This window comes from Halichoeres trimaculatus, unplaced genomic scaffold, assembly GCF_033239565.1.
Source record: "Halichoeres trimaculatus isolate MK-OKI-2021-1 unplaced genomic scaffold, fHalTri1.1 fHalTri1_scaffold_20, whole genome shotgun sequence".
NCBI classification, from domain to species: Eukaryota; Metazoa; Chordata; class Actinopteri; order Labriformes; family Labridae; genus Halichoeres; species Halichoeres trimaculatus.
In genome coordinates this window covers 11,077,078-11,097,262 of record NW_027437198.1, presented here as the reverse complement: position 1 = coordinate 11,097,262, position 20,185 = coordinate 11,077,078, and the positions used below count along the sequence as shown (strand labels likewise).

The window sequence follows — 20,185 nt, the reverse complement described above, 5'->3', positions numbered from 1 at the left end:
TTCCTTCGCTGATTTTGGCCTGCTCATGCCAAAGTAATATCTTTTGGGACAAAGACCTGATCCTGCTCTTTTTGACACCTGCTTTTCTGCTACTCCTTCATTTGTTGCTGGTGGTTTTTATCAGCCTTTGTAGATTACAGAGAATCACTATTACTGAGTTCAGAAGACAGACTCAAATGTGTCAGTGTGGAACTTCGGTGTGTAAAACATTAACAAGTGCAGCTGTTCAGCACTTGTTGTAAACTTTTGTTAGAAATAGTTTGTGAACCCTTTGGAATTACATGGATTTCTGCATTAACTGGTAATAAAATGTGATCTGATCCAACATTAAGTTCTAACATATACAACAGGGAAACCATACTTTTTTCTTGCAACTGTAAGTATTAAACATAACTATGGAGAAATAATAAATGTTGTTGAGGGTAGTCTAGTTTTCCTTTAAAAAACAAAAACGAAGTCACATGTTTTTATTTCAGTTATTATTATTATCATTATTATTATTATTTTAGTAGTAGTATTATATCATTATTATGACTAAAAACTCCTCATTTGAGTTTTAAATTGTAGTTTATTTTAAATTTTATTAGTTGGTTTTATTTTGAAAAGACACCAGATATGTTTTAATCATTGGCTGTATAAAACATTTTTAATAGCGCAACACAGGAACAACATCCGGTTTAAAAGGAATATCAGGAGCTTGTCCAATCAGAGGAGCAGCTCGTGTGACTGACAGGTCTGGTACCTTGTAGCTGTCAGTGAGGAGGCTCAAAGCCCGGCTCTGGGGTCAGCGATCCCAACATGTCCCCCGCCGAGCTTTGGCTTCATTACTGTTTTGTTCCAGAAACACTTTCTAACTTGACATAGTGAACCACTACAGCCGAGCTGCGGTTTTCGCTTGTGCAGACAATGTACTGAGACACACGATGTTCAGCGTCTGAACACAACCGAGTGCCGGTCCGCAGTATGTCGAGCATCCAGCTGCTCAGGGTGCTCATCGACGAGCGTCTGTCCGCGGCGGCGGAGGAGATCTTTGAGGCGGTGAAGAAAATCATCGTAGGCCACGAGGAGGAGATCCTGCTCTCCAGACGGGAGACCCGACGGCAGCGCGGGATGCTGCAGACAGTTTCAGGAAGTGGCTATAAATTCAACGCAGACTCAGGTTGGTTAATTATAAATATTCAGTTCTGTGTTCTCTAGTCCCACTCGTTTTTTTTGTCATTACATTTCATGTTTATGCAAGTTTACCTCTTACCACTACAAGCTCGTAATAACTAACTTTTAAAAAACATTTCCTGTGCCTGAAGTCAGTTTACAGTAGAGGTAAGTTGGGAATACAAGCTAGATTAACTAGAAGCTGCAGCCCCAGTTAGACGCAGTAAAGAGCTCCTGTCTTTATCAGGATGCTAAGTCATGTAGATGTCCTCGATGCATCAGGTTTGTTTTACCTGCCTTGTTTTTGCCTTATTCTCGTTTCATTCTTAGATCAACCACAGCTCGCTCTCTCTGTCTGGGATGATGGGTTGTGCCCCGGCCTAGAGGAGTCCCTGAATGATGAAAAGAGTGAGGTGAACCCCCCTGGCAGCCAGGAGGAGGAAGAGCCAAATCAGCAGTCGCTGGAGGACACCACCATCAGGATCATCTTCACACCTCCACATGAAGAAAGCGAGCTCAACCTACAGCAGCCAGAGTATGAGACTACTCAAGAAGAAGTAGAAGTAAAAGTCGAAGAAGATTCTCTGCCCGGCACTTCAGACGAGCAAAATGAGACAAACGCTGAGGCCGAGGGTGAAAGTCCTCCCAGCTCTCCTGCTACTGACGTCAGTGACACTGAGTGGAGGGGAAGCGCAATATCTCAGAGTGAAGACAGTGAGAGTGAAAGCGACCCGGAGAGGAAGTCATCCTGTCTACCAATGGCTCAAAAGCTGAATCCTACTAAAAAATTAGGATTAAGAATCTACTGTCAAGTCTGCAGGAAAGCCTTTCACGCTGTTGTTTCTCTGGTTAATCACATGGAGGTGCACCCAAAGGACGTGTGCGGTGTGTGTGGGGAACATTTGGAAACAGAAGAGGAATTTGAGGTCCATGTGAAGACGCATGTGAAAGCTGCAGTCTGCGGCGTGTGCGGGAAATGTTTTAGGACCTCAAGCTCTCTGCAGACTCACATGAGAGTCCACACAGGGGAGAAGCCGTTTCTCTGCAACGAGTGCGGGAAAACCTTCAACTGTCGCCACAACATGATACGTCACACCCGGACGCACACAGGAGAGAAGCCGTATGCTTGCATAGTGTGTGGAAAATGCTTTAATGATTACTCCACGCTCAAACGACACCTGAACATTCACAAGGACAAAAATGACCCAGTGTCTGGCGTAAAAGTAGAAAATGGTGAAGACGGTGAAAAGACAGTAAAAATATCTCCACAGAAGAAGCAGCAGGCTCGGACCGTTTGTGAAGTCTGCGGAAAAGCCTTTCACTCCATTGCTTCTCTGGTGAATCACGTCAAAAGTCACTCAGCCAACATGTGTGGCGTGTGTGGGACACATTTTGACTCTGAGGACAGCATGAAAAACCACCTGAAAACTCATGAAAGTGGAAAAGTGTGCGCAGTGTGTGGAAAGTGTTTCGACAGTCAGAGGAACCTGGAAATGCACATTAGGATCCACACAGGGGAGAAGCCGTTTCTGTGCAACGAGTGCGGGAAATCTTTCAACTGCCGCCACAACATGACACGTCACATCCGGACACACACAGGAGAGAAGCCGTATGCTTGCACAGTGTGCGGGAAATGCTTTAACGACTACTCCACGCTCAAACGCCACCTGAACATTCACAAGAACAACAGTGACCCAACACCTGCAAACAACATAAAAAACAGTCCAGACGGTGAAAAGGATGTAACATCGACACCAAAGAAGCAGCAGACTAGGACTGTTTGTGAGGTGTGTGGGAAAATGTTCCACTCCATGGTTTCATTGGTAAATCACGCCAAAAGCCACTCCGCCAACACATGTGGCGTCTGTGGGATACGTTTTGATTCAGAGGACGGCGTAAAAAACCACCTGAAAACTCACAAAAGTGGTAAACTGTGCGAAGTGTGCGGGAAGTGTTTCCAAAGTCAGAAGAACCTGGAGATGCACATAAGGGTTCACACAGGGGAGAAGCCGTTTCTCTGCAACGAGTGCGGGAAATCTTTCAACTGCCACCACAACATGACGCGCCACATCCGGACGCACACAGGAGGGAAGCCGTACCTGTGCAGCGTCTGCGGGCGCTGTTTCAGCGACCACTCCAGCCTGAAGCAGCACAGCAGTACACACAGCGGAGAGAAACCACACCGCTGCGAGATCTGTGGAAAAGCTTTTTACAGAAAGGCTTACCTGAAGCTCCACATGAAGAGCCATTCCACAGAGAAGTGATCTGATCTTGTACATGCGACAGCAGCTTTTTCTGGCAAAACTCTCAACTTGCTTTCTGTGATTACTCAAATGTGAATATCTGATGTCGTAAACTCCAAAGAAAAGCTGACTTTCTACTCACTGAGTTGTTTTTTTACCTGTTATGCTGCTCAAATCTAACTTTGTAAGAATGAAAAAGCAGTAAATATCTCTGAGGTATGAGTAGTGTCCTTTTTTTTTTCCTCTGCAGTTTGCACACACAAGAATGGGTTATAAAACATCTCATCAGTAAAGTTTTGTTATTTTCACTAGGTGGCAGCAGAACAAGCTGAAAAACCAAAGATCGTCTGAATGAAGAGAACATCACCCTCTGGTTTGTGCTTTGCAACCTTGAAGCTCTGAGTGTTGCATGTTGTGCAACCTTACGTAAAAACATCCCATGTTTTAACTAAAGTCTTGTAAACTTTGCTACTTTAAGTTCTGACATAATGCATCAGTCACTAAAAAATGCAAGTGTTATTTTTATGTCAAGAAAATGTAAGAATTTGGTGCATTATGTAATAAATCACCAAAATGGGTGTAAAAACTTATTACATAATGCAGCAAAGTTTATTACACATTGCAAACTTCAGTATAAGTTGGGTTAAAGGGTTTTATCACAAAATTTGGCAAATTAATACACAGTGATGCGTTATTACGTAATGTGGTGCTACACAGCGTTTTGTCTTCCTGCTTCTTAAGTCTACTCTAAGTTTCACTTCTAAAGTAGGGATCCTTTTATGGATAGACTAGCTTCTTTGATGTTTCAGTTTTGTTTCACTTGAAATCATCAGCAGTGTGCAGCGACTTCAGTCGAAAATGAGGTGTGTCGGGATGTGACTCAAAAAGAAATTCCTCCCTTAATGTTCAGTTTTTTACTTTGAGCATGTTAAATCAAAGCAAGGCGTAGACAGATTGACCCCAACTAAGACAGACAAAACTTTATGATCCTACAGGGGGACGTTCAGGTGTGGCAGCGAAGTGAAGATGGAATAAAGAATATATTACTGTGTGGGATAAACTGACACTGTGCAACATGATGAATAGCAAGAAGTTGACCTCAGTTCAGTGCACACTGTGACATGAGTTAAAACAGACTATTGTAAATCCAAAGACTTTTCTTATAATATCTAAGTCTGTAAACAATAATAATAATATGTTTATGTGTAGCACCTTTAAAAACATAAAACTTACAATGTGCTTAGGCAATCAAAAACATGGCAGAGAATCAGAGAGATGACAAGAAATATTCAGCAGAGGGAGGTTAGTGGTGAGTGACTGTAATGTTTTTTAAAGACAAAAAGATTAAAAAGAAGGAGAAATAATAACATCAAAACAGTTGATAAAAAGGAAATAGATTGAGATAGAGATAAAAGAAATTAAAACATTGAATGACATGTATATATAAACATACACATACATACAATATATACAAGGGTAAAACCATTAAAAGAAGATAATAAATGAATTAAAGTCAAATGAATAACAATCAAATTAAAATCAAAACTGCTTCAGTCACAGCACTTTTTATTCTTTAATGTATCCCCAATGCTACATTGTAAATATTGTTTGCACAAATCATCTTGTGAATATTTTTCTTAAGGCACTTGAACCTGAAAAGTTTCCCTGAAGAGACAAAGTGTCTTATATCACAGCCCAATGCCACACATCTCATAGTGATTGCATCACATTTTAAGTACTAGACTTGTAGTCAAGACCACCAAGACCAAGACCTCGTTGAGACCAAAATAAAAACAAAACAAACTAGTGTTAGAATTAACATTACACAATAATTCGCATGAGTTGTAGAACAAAAGCACTATACCAGGGTTTGGCTGAACAATGTTAATATTAGGTTGTATTATTTGAACTACAGGCACAACAACAGGTACATATGTCTTATTTTGTCACCATAAATGTTTTTCACCAATTGGGTAAAACTCAGGGCTGTTACTGCACTTTTAGAGGACTGACTCTTGTGTGCTGGCGAGAACTGACATGACTACTGGCTAGTCCCAAAGTCCAACTGTAAAAATAACAAACCTCCCACACCACATTGTACCTTTAACAACTGTATAAGGAATGGAAAATATGTAACCGATCTAAATTAAATTGAATATATAGATGAGAACATATCATCACTGAAAAAGCTTAGGCCTAATGCTTAGTCAACAACACACAGATGTTATTTAAGGTCAATGATGACATTTATTTGGTCAAACAATGCCATCATAAGTATAATACTGTAATCAAACAGCACACAGGCACACTCACGTTAGACTGCGTGAGACCGCTGAGACCAAAGACTGTCAAGGCCGCAACAAAACCAAAACCTCCTAAAAGTGGTCTTGAGACCAAGACCATTCTCAATGTATCGCATCAAACTGCAACATGGTACTGTATCCAATTCAAACATTTAAAACATCACTAACACAGCTCTATACAAACATTAAAAAGTGGTGCTTCAGCAAAGAGCTTTATACAAAGTCTTTCAACCAATCATAAAACTAATAACTCAGTAGAAAATAGCCTTGAAACTTTGGGAGTTTCTCCACCTTGCTGTAATTTCCGCACAAATTCTCAAAACATCCCAACGCACACGTATGCAAACAGAACCGTCTGCGCTCCGCTATCTTTGCTGCTCAAGGTAAAGTTTCCAGTTCTCCCACATCAGCTCAAACAACCAATCTTTCCTCTGAGAAGACACACGCAGAAAGATCCACAGTCGGCTGTAAGTACTTTCTAATTCACTGTTCAAAGTTTGAAACTTTGAGATGCTTATTCACAGTTTGTTTGTTGAAGTGTTGTTCTGTGGTTAAGCTGTGAAAATCAATCACCCATAACACAAGACAAAAACAACAAAAACACTGCATGACAAAGTTGAAATCTGTGTGTGAAAGAGGTGTTAATGCAGAAAGAAGAACAGATGAGTCAGGATGGGTGACGTGTTTTGGATTAAAGCAGATACTAAAAGGTTTATGTGTCATCAGTTTATCGGTGTCGCTCAGGAAATATCAAATTGATTTACCCCTATCCTGACATCTTATTAGGTGCTCTCAATCCTGTATGAATGATTTATTGCTGTTTCAAGCTGAAGTTTCATGATGAGTCAGCATATTAAACACTCACGGTCTGTTTCTGTCACACTTGGGGAGGAGAAAAAGGGGTCAACCACCAAGAGCATCAAGTGTTTCATTGATGCGTTTTCTAATGTGATCTTAAAATAAGAAGAGAGTAGAAAAACAAACTTTTTGAGCAGAGCATCAAGGCAAATGTTGAATAGATTAATGGAAACTGATTTGATCTGCTCCATTCTTCAGCAGAGGAACACGCTGTGACGGCTGCCCTGATTTCAAAACTTCCTGGATTAACGTCAGCCATGACAAGTATTTCCTCGAAGCACTCATCATGTTTATTTTTTATGTTTTTCCACCTCTGCATTAACCTGCACCCATCAAACCCCTGCACAGATACTGAGGTTAGACAATGAATTTGTGATTTCTATTTTAGAAAAACAGTATTTAACACTTTTCTAAAAAGGTTGCTATAAAGAATAGAATATAAAAAAGAATAGAACTTTATTGTCATTGTAACAAGTACAACGAAATTGAAGTCACAGCAGCAATCAAGAAAACAAAAGTAAGAAAGTGTATAGAAAGTGCAAAAAGCTCCATAAGAAAATAGATGCTGACAGCTTGTCCATCATTGTCCAGTTCAGCCAGCCTCCACCTCCACAGGGTCCAGGACTGAGCTTCTTCAGTCATGCTCCATCTTTGTCTCCTGGATCCTGCCTGCTCACAGCAGGTGAAGCTCTTCCAACTTGGCGTTTGTGTCTTATGTTAGCTCTGTTAGCCATGTCTGTGAATATCATGATGCTACTCTGCCCTCTGGTATTCCCTCTGTTGCTAGGTTAGCACAGCTAGCTCTTCCATCTTACTGGAGGTAGATCTTACGTTCCCAATAACGATGGATGAAAGGACAGGTCCATGTCGTCACTTCTTAGCTCACACCTGAGAACCACCACGTTGTCCTCACCTCCTTTTCCTCACCTTGTGGGGAAACATCAGGCCTTGCACCAGTTAGCATTGACATGCTACAGACTGCTAACAGCTGAGTTTACATGTAAACAATGTGGCCATGGTTACATGTAGGATCTTCAGACAAACACAGGAGAAAAGTAGTAAAAATATCACTGAAGCCACAAAAAGTTTGGTGTCCATGACCAACAATAAACCATACAAAGTAATGATCCACTCCAAATACAAAAATTACAAAAAAGTAGAATAGTAAAAAATAAATATAATAATACAAATAAATATAAAATAGTACCAAAAAAGGCCTGAAGTCACACAAAAACCCACTCAATCTGACAGTTTCAGGCAAAAGAAGGCACAATCTCAAATCAAAGTGTTCCTCTGTATACGTCACTTAAATTTGGATTAATTCCCTCTTTAGCTCCAACACTTACACCAGAGTAACCACATAACCTCCAAACGGAGCTTCTCTTGTCTCTCAGCAGGCTCCAGCGAGATAGTTAAGGCAAAACAAGACAGCATCAAACAAGACTCCACACTGTGGAATGTAGGAAGTACCTGAACACCAGCCTGTCACTGAAAGTTGAATAACTTTCACTAAATATAGATTTTAACTTGCAGTGCAGGTCATCTGCTTCTTTTTTTGTTTTTCTTGCAGGCCCCTCCAACAGAGGAAAAACTTTATCCACGACCTAACAGGAAAGTCCTGGGAAGTCCCACAACTTTCCTGTTTACTGCCACAGCCTTCCTACTGGCAGCTCTTCAAAACAAAATATGTGAATGAAAGTCAAAGTTGAGAACCCATGAAATGAAAGTGAAACTGGGAGTGAATTTACCGCCAAAAGCCTGAAGTTGGTATAAAAGCTCAGTGACCTCGCAGCCCACCATTAAGGAGGAAAGGCACAAGAGGAAAGGTATGTGGACTCACACTTTGTTCCTTCTGCTTGTATTAAGTGACAATTTATAAGCACAGCACACACAGTTTGTTAGTAATCTGATTCAAATCTTGATTTTATTACAGGATGTTTTGTGTAAAAGTTTTTTGTCACACTAAAGCAGATTGACGAAAGTCTCAGAACAGAGTTTCATAAGTGAGAAGCTGATGTTATTCTTTTTCCAGAACTTTAACTTTTACTCGGCTTGTGCTGATGACTGAAAGATCAGTTCTCACTGGGCATCTAAAAGTTGTTTTGAAAAAGAGGAAATAAACGTAAAATCATACGATTATGCTGTTTCAAAAAACAGCCAGTTCATACCACCATAAAAACACAGTGTGTACCAGTTAAAGGAGTCAATTTGTGGAATAAATGCAGTGAAAAAATGAAAACATGTAGATCACTGAAACAGTTTAAACTGATTTATATCAATCTTATTCAAAGTAGATACAAGAGTGATATTGAAGCAAATGTAAACTAATTTAAAAAAATGTTGTGTTCTTTTTGTTCTCTTTATTGGGATAGATTTTCTTTTCGTCTGTTTTGTTTTTCTGCACATGCTCAGACAGATTAGATTATAAATATACAAAAACAAAGGGTTTGGACTAGAAAAGCTTTCTGACTTCACCCTACACCCTTTCAATCAAGGTATAAAGATCTATGTTATTAGAGTGGTTTCTTTAAATGTTTTGGGTTTTTAAATAAATTTTACATCTTATTTATCTCTGTTCTGTTTTTGTTTCGTTTTGTTATGTCTTTCACTTGTTCAAATAAACTAATGAAATAATTGAAAACACACGATATAGTGTGGAAGAATTGGGGGATGTTTACTCAGCAACAGAAAAATACAAAAGACGTTTTGAAGACAAGCTGACTCCTGTACTATCACTGCCACACAGCAGCAACATGTTGTCAAAGGCAGTTTGTGAAAATGTAAAACTGAATGGAAAATAAAGTCAGGGACCAGTGGTGTGCACAGTCTCTTTGAAGGGCAGAGGCAAAAACAAAGAAGAAAAAAAAAGGTGTGTTCTCATCTCCTAAGAGGGCATTTGTATCACATTTTAATCAGCCTAGGGAAAGTTAAGTGTGTTTTCCCAACCAAGAGGGCACTTCAACGCATGTTTTTTTTTTTAACAATTTGGTCACTGGGAGGTCAACTCCCCCCATTACCACATGCATGCCAGTGTCAGGGGCTGTTACTTTTATGCACAAAGAAACTCACTGATGGACTGAATTTGGGAGCCTGTAAAACCACTTATGTTATATTCATATCTGACACAGTAGAGATTTCAGATTGATGACGTGATCCTCTCTCTTACAGGGACCACTCTGACAACAACATGTCTTATCAGTGGGCTGAAGACGACGGTGGTCTACCCTATGGGGTACCACGACTGGGTCACTCTGAGCCAATCAGTGGTAACAGGTATGTTATGTACCACGGCACCACCAAGCGTGCTGCTCAATCTATCTTGGCCAGTGGATTTCGCCAGTCTGCAGGCGGGATGCTCGGTCCTGGTGTCTACCTCAGCAGAGACCTGGACAAAGCCAGCCGCTACCCCATAAAACACCCTGAGTATGACAAGGTCGTCATCAGGGTTGTGGTCAACGTGGGGAGTGTGATCATCATCAATCGCCAAGGCCACCCTCGTCAGAAGACCTGGCATGACTCCAGATTCGGCCCAGTGTATGACAGCGCCTGGGTGCCACCAAACTGTGGGATGGTGCCGAGCGGTCTGGAGGAGAATTGTGTCTGGGATCCCAATCGAATCCAGATCATTGATACCATCTCACCACGTCCAGTGCAAACTTTTGGTGCATATGGCTACATGTGAGCTTAACAAGCTGTTTCCAATTGTTAAATGGATGTATTTATATGCATCGGGTTAAAATCAGTTGGTACTGTATTTTTTACTTTACGCTTAGGAAGTAACTTTGTTCTCATGTTGTAACTTCTTTATTCGATTTAACTGCATCAATCTTAATGTATTACAATACAATCTATAATGTATTATTAATTCTTATCAGTTTTTACACCTAAAGTCTTCTTTATTAATGATTTTCATGGCCATGTTAAATCAAAAATGGTTTCATTAAATATTCCTCTCTCTCTCCACAGCAACAACTCTGACAACAACATGTCTTATCAGTGGGTTGAAGATGATGGCGATATTCCCTTTGGGGTTGGAAGACTGGGGCTCTCTGAGCCAGTGAGTGGTAGAAAGTACGTCATGTACCACGGCACCACCAGTCAGGCTGCTCAGGCTATCAGGACATCAGGATTTCGCCAGTCTGCAGATGGGATGCTTGGCCGTGGTGTCTACCTCAGCAGGGACCTGGAGAAAGCTAGACGCTATCCTATTGATCATCCTGAGCATGACAAAGTGGTCATCAAGGTTGTGGCGAATGTGGGGAAAGTCATCGCCATCAATAAACAACACCACCCACTTCGGACTACCTGGCATGACCATGGATACGACACCGCCTGGGTGCCACCAAACTGTGGAATGGTGAAGAGCGGTTTGGAGGAGGATTGTGTCTGGGATCCCGATCGGATCAAGATCATTAGTACCATTAAACCAAAAGCAGCCCCAGGCCAAGTCCTGGTCCCTCGTGAATGTGCTGCACGAGGCTACATGTGAGCTCCTGGAGCTGTAACCAGTTTTATTTGTATGTTCAAATGTATTTTGATATATTTGGCTGAGTCCATGATGTCACATTTTGTAACATGTCTGGTACTAAGTTGAAAATAAATTGGTTGTGTTACTTTGTTTTACTGTCTGCTTTGATTTCAAACTCAATTAGATTTTTTTTTTATTCGAGATTTTTTTTTATTATTAGAGATATTCTCTGTCACCTGCTGCCACTCTGACACAAAGGAGATAAGTTAACAAAGGCCTTCACAGGGATTGGTTCACTTTTGGAAGCAGCCTTAGGTGGCTGTTTTGGGGATTGCAGTTTTTGCTGTTAAAAGGTTTTATTTGGCAAACCCCTAAAAGTCTGATAGTTTGGTATAAAATCTCATATAAAAGATTTAGCAAAGACAATATAAAAAAACCCAACATTTTTTAAATTTTATTTACCAATGAAAACAATGTGATACACTGAAAAAAAACGCAAAGCTATACCTCACACAGGTTCACCAGGAGGGCAGACCTCAGTCCAAGATGTTGGGAAACAAAAGCCTGAGAGGAAAAGAGGGAAAAAAAAAAAGTTGTGGAAAAAGGGAGGGCACGTCTATTTTTAGAATTAGTTCAATTAGATTGCTGGCACTTCTCCGCGATCCGCATGAAATCAAACTAATCTGCCGGAAAGTGTATTAATAGGCAAGTAGAGCAAGATTCATGGAGCCGCTGGAGCACAAAGCATGTGCGTGTTTTCTGCATGGCTGAAGACACATAATGTATGGAGAGGTAATCATCTCCTCCAACCACACAAAGGACACTTTGTTTATCACTTTGAATCATTCTAGGATTGAAGGAAGGGTAGCATAGTTGCTTTAAACGCTGCATAAATAAATGACTTTTTTCTGTCACATTTTGTTAAAAATAATGGATTTTTCCAAACTGTCAAAATTAAAATGTATAGTGCAAGAAAAGTTCTAAATTAAACTTTTGCTTATTTGAACAAGTGAAATCTGAAGTTTACAGTTAAAGTTGGTTTTTTTTTAGCAACTTAAGACGTTTCACCTGCTTTTCTTTCTTGAGGAGAGGTTACAAATTAAAACAGATAAAAATGAAAGAATCAAAAAGGAGCAAAAACAAATTAAAATGACCTTTGATCTCTAAAAATTTATTACTAGGGATGTGACAAAGCAAAGCAAAGGTTTTAGCATTTGCTTGATTAAAGTTATTTGTTTATTTTCTGCAGATAGCCTCACAAAAATTACCGTCTTCAGTTTAAGTTTTACAATCAAAAAACAATGTAACCTTAAAACTTTTTATAGCACACACCAACCACCTTTGTTTTCTTCTAATAAATGCATTTTGGGCAGCCTCAGTTTGTATAATATTCAGGTGATAATTCTTCTTCTGTTCATACTGCACTTTACCTTGGGTGGATGTTAAAATTTAGCCCAGGCCGTGCAGAAGTAGCTGACGGCCCTGCAAAGACAGCCTCAGCTTAGCGTCAATTCAGCTGCGTCATTCTTTGTAATTGAGGAAATAACAGCTTTTACTAAACTGTTGATTCGTTTCTGGCCACAGGGGGTCGTCCTCGTCCTCTCCGCTGCTTCCTAACCTCTCTCCTCATTTTAAGCCTTTGCCAAATTCCCTCCTCCCTCCCTCCCTCCTCCTCTCTGCCTGCCAGAAGCCCCTCTCTGGCGGTGTAGGGGAGCATTCACACCCCGCTGTCGGCGTTTAGCGGATGGGGCTCACAGCCTGAGCCGGAGGGAGGAGGAGGAGAAGGATGAACGGTAACCCGTGTGCCCGCAGGCTCGCCCGGCGCTCCAAGTCCGCCCTGCTGGTCGCGGCTCTGGCCGTGCTGCTCGTCCAGACTCTGATCGTGTGGAACTTCAGCAGCTTGGACTCTGCTGGCGGGGACGGAGGCGCCAGGAGCCGGGAGAAGAGAGAGGAGCGAGTCGGGGGTCTCAACAAAGCCGACAGGGAGCACCCTCGGAGGGGGCTGCAGAAGAAGAGCGACCCGCCGCCCCCGTTTGGAAAAGCGGCCGTTCGACACAAGCTGCAGGCGGTAGGTTTGAATGAAATCTGCCTCAGTTGTCGTGTGAGCGGGGTTGTGTGTGTGTGAGTGTGTAACGAGGTTTTAACACCTGTGTTTCTCTGCCATCTGGAGAATGAGCGATTATCCCCGAGGAAAGCCGCATGGCTGCGAAAGAGAAGATGCTGCTGAGCGGCTGCAGCTGCTCGTCTGTTGTTTTGGCGTTTGCATCTACAGTGAGGCACAGATGTGTCGGCAGGCCAAACTTCATATCAGAATCTGCCAATTTTAGGTCAACATGAATGGTGAAGATATCCGAGCACACACATTTCATGATAATATAAGCTGATGTTTATTTCACTGGAATCAGCTGACGAGCTCAGGCTTCATTTACACAGTTTGAGCAACTCAGCTGGAGTCAGTGTTTGTTGCACCCCGTTTTCCCTCCTTAATGTAGAGCTATTTACACCTGAGCATTTACAGAATTTATTGATTCAAAATACGCCGAATATAAATATGTTATTTTTTGTGCCAAGATATCTAAATTTTAGTGCAACACCTTAAATAAGTCGATGGCAATCGTACAATTTTGCTTTTTTTGAACAGGATTTGGTGCAACATCCCTGTGCTCGCTTTTTAAATGACGTTTTCTGCCTTTTTTTAATGTTTATGGTTAAAAGTTTCTTATTAATTGACCCTGTTTAAAACCTTAACAACCACAGCTTTTAGTTTGAATGTAATTCAGAAAAAAGCTGTAAAGGTTGAAGGTGTGAGCTTTGATTTAGTGGTTTAATTAAAACCCACCTCTTTGTGGTGTTGGGAGACCCTCTGACACCTGAAGAAATCTGGGCAAGCTGACGCCACTTATATCAAAGGAAACTGATCTCTTTTCCTGTATCATTTTGGAAAAAAAAGTAAGGACCAAATCACTATAATTTAGATCCATATACATCCTGGGATATCACCAGTTAAGCTCTCCTAATATTAAGGGTCTTAGACTCACATCAGTGTAATCACTGCGCTGTTCCCACATGTCTCATCTGGTGATTCTCTTCTGAAAATAATGCTTTGTGTGTGTGTGTGTGTGTGTGTGTGTGTGTGTGTGTGTGTGTGTGTGTGTGTGTGTGTGTGTGTGTGTGTGTGTGTGTTGCTGTACCTGGTGGGATCCAGGTGTTCTCCTGTGTTGTTAGGACATGAACATACTGTATATGCTGCTGCTGTGTGTGTGTGTGTGTGTGTGTGTGAAGGAGAGAGAAGCAGAGACGTGGGCTGTGTTGCAGGCATCCGTTTTTACGTCCCTTTCATTACAGTTAACCGGATACCCTGTGATCTTCCTTCTGTGTGTATGTGTGTATGTGTGTGTGTGTGTGTGTGTTAATGTGTGTGAGTGGTGAAATGTCCTGACAGTTATTGGCTTTAAAATGGTAGAGATACATGCCAGCACTCTTTATAGAAAGGGAGTTTTGGGAGGAGAAGAGGGAGATAAAATGAAGCTCTGACTGTGAAGGAATGACCTGCGTGAGGAGGAACTTTGTCATATTGAACGTCTTAAATCTAAAACACTGAGCCGACACTTCACTCCTGGAGATTTACTTATATTTAAGTATTTTCAAAACCTATGAAACAGCTCTGAATTTTTCCAGGCACTTCTCTTCCTCTTTTTGTTTTCCTCCATTTAACGTCGCTCTTTTGTACTTTTACGAGGTGTCAACAGCTTCAGGTGAAGTGTGCTTTTTTTTTTTCTCCTATCCTTGCCTTTGATCATGCGCCCTCTGAAACTTCCTTCATTGATGCACTGATGGAAGGATGTGAAGATGATTTAGCTCTGTGTTTTGAGTATAGGTCTGTAACTTAATGACATATTTAGTGCCAGCATAAATTACAGAAAAACAAACCATCACGTCCTCCAGATATTAAAGTTTTACAGCATCAAGCTCTTTTGCTCCTCCTGCATCGCTAATGCTTCAATTTTTGCCTCCACTTGTTCTTGTTTCAAGCAGCGCTTCAAGTGTTTTAAAACTGAGCAGGCTTGTTGGTAATGGTTAGAGATATGTAGCATTTTGTTCCATCACTTCATGTTGTAAATGAAGAGAAAGGTCACAAAGCTGCGTCTTACTTTGTGGACTCAAAGACTTAATCAAAAGTGTAATGTTGAATAAAAACGAAGTCTAGAATGATCTATAAAACTAACGATATCACTTCTTATTGGTGCTTTTAATACAAACATATTCTGTGGTGCAACATGACAATGTTGTGTTAGTTGTGTTGTGTTAAGTTCAGGTGAAAATCGGTGAAGGTTGAACATGTGTAGAGGTGATAAACTGAGTGGAGAGGTGTGTTTATTGACAGGAAGAGGCATCCTTTTTCCAATAAAAGATTGGAGGCAGCTCAATAAAACCTGTGTGTGTGTGTGTGTGTGTGTGTGTGTGTGTGTGTGTGTGTGTGTGTGTGTGTGTGTGTGTGTGTGTGTGTGTTTAACTTTCACTGCAGAAACCTTCACAGTAAACACATTCACATCTCAGGTACCCCAGAATACCAGCAGTGTTCAGCTTTCCATCAACCAGACTGCAAGAGAGGTGTGTGTTTACAGGTGTGTGTATGTGTCAGTGTGTGTGTTGCGCTACTGGCTGTCGATGTCCAGTGGAGTGTGTTTACAGCAGTCGAGGATGGCGCCGCGGTTTAATAACTCTTACATTCAGCACACCAATGAGGGGATGCATATACAGACACACACATACACACACACGCAAACACACGCAGTGCTGACCACATGTGTTTCCGGCAAAGCTGTTTCACATCCTGACAGCCAGGTCAGATCAGATTAAAGGATTGGTTTGGATCAGGTTTCTCTGATGGGATTTATGCTTTCTAATCTAGTTTAGATTGTCCAATAATCCCTAAATACCGTGTGTGTGTGTGCATGTTTTTGTGTCTGTGTGTGTGTGCTCTGTTACATCCCAATTTGTGAAGACCAGTTTCAGACCTTCACAATAAGGGGAATTTGAAACTAGGTTATTTAGACCTCAAAGCGCCAAACACCTTGAAACTTGAACACCTTTTTTTCTAAGTTACTCCTCTGTGGTCAGTATTTTAGGAATTCGCTGTTTTACTGACTTCATATACTGATGGAAGTCTCCACAGCTTACAAAAACGAAGTCAAAGTCCTCCCATGACAGAGAAATTAAGTGCTGATGTCTGACATCCTGATGAACAGTTTTTGTGTCTTGACCGCATTTTCCACATCCAATGTTACTAAGGGTTTTTTTTCAACAGACCAGAGTGTACAACCACATTTGTTTGTATTTTTAGTCACACCTAAAATGCATAAAACAATCACACCTGGTGCTAGCACTGGTTCAGAGTTGGTTACCTCTTTGCCTCTAAACCAGTTCCAGGGCCTAATCTAAAACCAGTTCGTTGTGTTTCTCCCACAAAAGAAACCTTTTCGGACCTAAATGTTTTTTTTCACAAGACATCATGAATTATAAGCACATGTTTCTAGTAGAGATGCACCGATCTGATCCTGGTATCAGGTATCGGCACAGATTGGTGGGAAATGATTGGTCCAAACTTGACACTATGGCTTAACTATGATTTTGTCTACAAGGTATGAAATTTTACAGTAGGTTTTCCGTAAATGTAGCATTTTCACTCAAACTGCTGTTAAACATTTAAACACTTTAAGTTTAAATAAATATCAATTTCAGTCATTCCATATGTGCTCATTTTTGTCTTTTACTCAAAACATTACCAGTCTTATCCCACAGTAGAGCATGCAGGTTATTATTTAACACTAGTATCAGTCCAGATGATGACATGGCTCTCTTGTGCCCCTGACCTGGCAAGATCGATGCAATGACAGAAACTATTTTTAACAACTTTTATTTGATTTGAACTTTTATTTTGAAAGTTGACTCATGGACCATCTCTAAACATGGAGAAGGCAGGCTTTATGCCCCCTGTCAATACTGATGCCATTATCAATTCTGCTTGTGGGTCTGATTCTTTATCGATTCCCTTATCAATTCCTGTTGTGAATTTTCTTGGTACAGAAAGTAGCTTTACAGGTTTTCTGTGTTAACAACATTTAATTGAGTTTATACTGTAAGTGAATAACATGTAATTGGTCCCTGAGTCTGGATATTTCTGGGCATAATTATACAGAAACAGGTAAAAATTGCACACAATATGCCGTTGATGTACTATGTTGTAATATTTCAACAATTCAAGTAGGCCATCTAGTGTCTCAAAGTGGTTATAGCAATGGTTTAAGTTGTTTGGAAGCTTTCCGTAGTTATGAAGTCAGCCATGAGCCTTTAAATTGCCTGTTAGCTTTTGACATTTGAAATTCTCAGTATTTTACACAAAGAGTTGATGTGATATGTTTCTGTGATGACAGTTGAAATTCTATTCTGAAGCTGAAGTAATACTGATGTATGCTAACTGCTAGCATATGAGTGCAGTTTCCCATACAACACGGTAGCTTCAAGCTTGCGCTATTTTGTTATTTTGGTAAATAAGGTGATTTATACCATTTTGAATGTACTGAATATGAATCTCCTGAGAGATAGTAATGTACATTTCTTTATGAAGTCAGTTCTTAAGTAAAACTTCAAGCTGAAAATCCTGAATCAGAGTTTTCTTGGCAAACGTTATCTGACTGCTAAGCTAGGATAGCTGCAGCAGACTGGTCAACGTAAGGCCCGGCAGCTCCGGCACAATGTATAGAATTGATAAGGGAATCATTTAGCACACACGCTAATGATATCGATGGATTGAAACATTTCTTATCGATTCTCATCTGGAACCGGTTTTCGATTCCCATCCCTACCTACTGCAGCCAGTCAATGGTGGGCACTGAAAATGGTTTGTCCTCTCTTAGTGGGAGTTATGTCGTCCTTTTTTAAGTGTAGATTTCGTCAAACACACAAAAGTCTGTACTCTTTATCCAAAAATCCCCCAGAACCATATTTACTCCTCATTCTTTAGATCCTTGTTTGATATTCCCTTGCATTTCATAACCTCACTCTGTAATTTACAGTTAAAAAGACTCTTTATGTGATTTATTGTGATTTTGTGTCATACGTCATTGTTTTGCCAGCGGGCTTAAAGGTGCAGCATCAAAGTGCAGGCAGAGCGTCTGATTATTCTCTGTTTCATCACGCTGGCACGTTTCTTCTCTGTTTGGCGATTAGTCTGAGCTCACTGCTGTTAAAACCAGAAAGCTGCTTTATGTGTGTTTTTTTCTATTTTCTTTGGGATAATTCTCACTAAATCTGGTATAGATAGACTTAATGCCTGATGTAATCCCGCCCCGTCCTGTGAGTGCTGCTGCAGCCAGGTTTCACAGCACCACGCCTCCTCTTTAGAATAGTCCATTTAGCTTACTTTCTCTCCATCTGGCTCCTTTTTTTTTTTTTTTTTTTACTTTTCCTCCACCTCTATTTTCAGCAGAGATAACCTCCTTTTTATCTTAAGTGTCTTCTCTTGCTTTAATCCTGAACTCCTTTGATCCTCATCAGCTCCTCAGATTTTCTCTTACTACTTTTACTGTTTTTTTTTTTAAATCATCGTCACGTCAAATTATGGGATTGGCGGAGTGAAATGTGCTGGTTTTCTGTTCTGTACATCAGCAGAGTCAAACATATTTGAAGCCAGTGTATGAGCAACGTGTAACAGATCATGTTTCAGTTTTGATCCTGGTTTAATGAGACCCTTAAGTCTCTATCTCCTCTGATTTATAGTCGGGCTGAGCTCTTCCACACTTAAGCTTTATCACAGGCTGCAGATCTAACCTGTCATTCAGCATTTTCAAGCCTTCATCTTTGTAACGTCAAGACCTGGGCTGACATTTCTCTTAGGTTAGCCTCTCATCATGCTCACTCTGGTCTTCTTTACAAACATACACAGCCTTTTATCCAGCCTTTACAGCTATGAATACATTTTTGTAATACAAAGTGAAATCAGGCAGTGTCCTCAAATTTTTTCAGACCAAGGACCACTTGTCCCCCCAGAAAAACCTTGTGGGCCACCAGGCTACATAGCCCCAGAACAACACCTCAGAGAAAAAATAAGAGATACAATAAACTCGAATCATACATGTCACAACTTGCTTAGGCTGCAACTAACAATGATTTTGATAACTGATTAATCTGACAATTACAAACATAAATTTTATTTCTTCAACTCCCTTTATTCAGAACTAGTATTTTTCACAGTAACAGTGACTACAGAGTAAAACGTATGGTTTGTTTTCTTTCAGAGTGAGGGACCCAAAAATCTGAGTATAACTACATTACTGAAATATTATTCTATAATAATACAAATTTTCAGCATTTAAATACTTAAGTGCTTTGATTAGATGAAATTACTCACCACCCTCTGTGTCTAAATACTTAAATGTCACCACTCAGACTTTCTTTTAAAGAATTAAAAGTGTTATTTTCATGGATTGGGCAACATGTGTTTGCTACTGTTATGTCAAGTTAAATTAAGTTTAATTTAAATTAATAGACGTTGTTATGGGAGTTCCTTGGCTTTCCTTAATGTCAGTAAATATGTTGGATTTATTACGGTGTAACGTGAGAGGCTGTTAGCCTGTCAGTCATCACTGATGTGACCGGTATCTGTATGAGAGAGCACGCACGTGATTGGCTGATGGGCAAAGGAGGCGGGTGTTTTAGTGTGTGTGTGCCTGTAGCGAGCCTTTTATCGATTTGTGTAGCAAACTGCGGATTTTGGTCAAGAAACATGAAATTCCTGGGAGAAAAGGAGCTGCTAACATGTTTATTTAAGGTTGAAACCAGTGCAAGGTGATTCACAGCGAGTGCTTAAGGGTCTTGATTAGTTGTTTCTTCGCTCCTCATGGAGGTGAGTATGATGCGAAGCGACACACGTCATGACGTAAAACGTACAGAAAAAGCCCGCGCAGAAAGTTAAAATGTCATCACCCATGCCTTTTTGTTTTATTGCACACAAACTAGTTGACCTTAGAGAGCTGTGAAAAGTCGATTTATGAATAGTTTTTATGAGTATCATTTTCCTGTGACAAATGCGTTAGTTGTCTTTTGAATGGGAAAAATGTCATAGAAGGGAGAAAAGGAAAAAAAAACGCAAATGTGCATAC

At 40.5% G+C, this 20,185-nt stretch overlaps 2 protein-coding genes across 2 annotated transcripts in view; both read left to right on the top strand.

Annotated features, from left to right (window-relative positions):
• Positions 1–724: 724 nt before the first annotated feature.
• LOC141810058 (uncharacterized) lies at positions 725–8,377 on the top strand. The gene is made up of 5 exons (XM_074697377.1): positions 725–1,159; positions 1,483–3,611; positions 3,708–3,768; positions 6,082–6,165; positions 8,127–8,377. Exons 1-2 carry the CDS (start codon positions 964–966, stop codon positions 3,414–3,416), a joined length of 2,130 nt encoding a protein of 709 aa, XP_074553478.1. The 5' UTR covers positions 725–963; the 3' UTR covers positions 3,417–3,611; positions 3,708–3,768; positions 6,082–6,165; positions 8,127–8,377.
• Positions 8,378–12,701: 4,324 nt separating this feature from the next.
• Positions 12,702–20,185, top strand: part of LOC141809175 (xylosyltransferase 1-like) — a 36,849-nt gene continuing 29,365 nt past the window's right edge. Inside the window, exon 1 of the mRNA XM_074696044.1 lies at positions 12,702–13,092. Within this exon, the coding sequence (XP_074552145.1) occupies positions 12,811–13,092 (282 nt within the window). The 5' untranslated portion in view covers positions 12,702–12,810. The remainder of the gene's footprint in view (positions 13,093–20,185) is intronic.

Excerpts from the sequence above, each read along its gene's own strand:
- LOC141810058 (XM_074697377.1), top strand. The coding sequence starts at position 964 with ATGTCGAGCATCCAGCTGCTCAGGGTGCTCATCGACGAGCGTCTGTCC. Across the intron at positions 1,160-1,482 it reads TAAATTCAACGCAGACTCAG|ATCAACCACAGCTCGCTCTC; the intron begins GTTGGTTAATTA and ends TTTCATTCTTAG.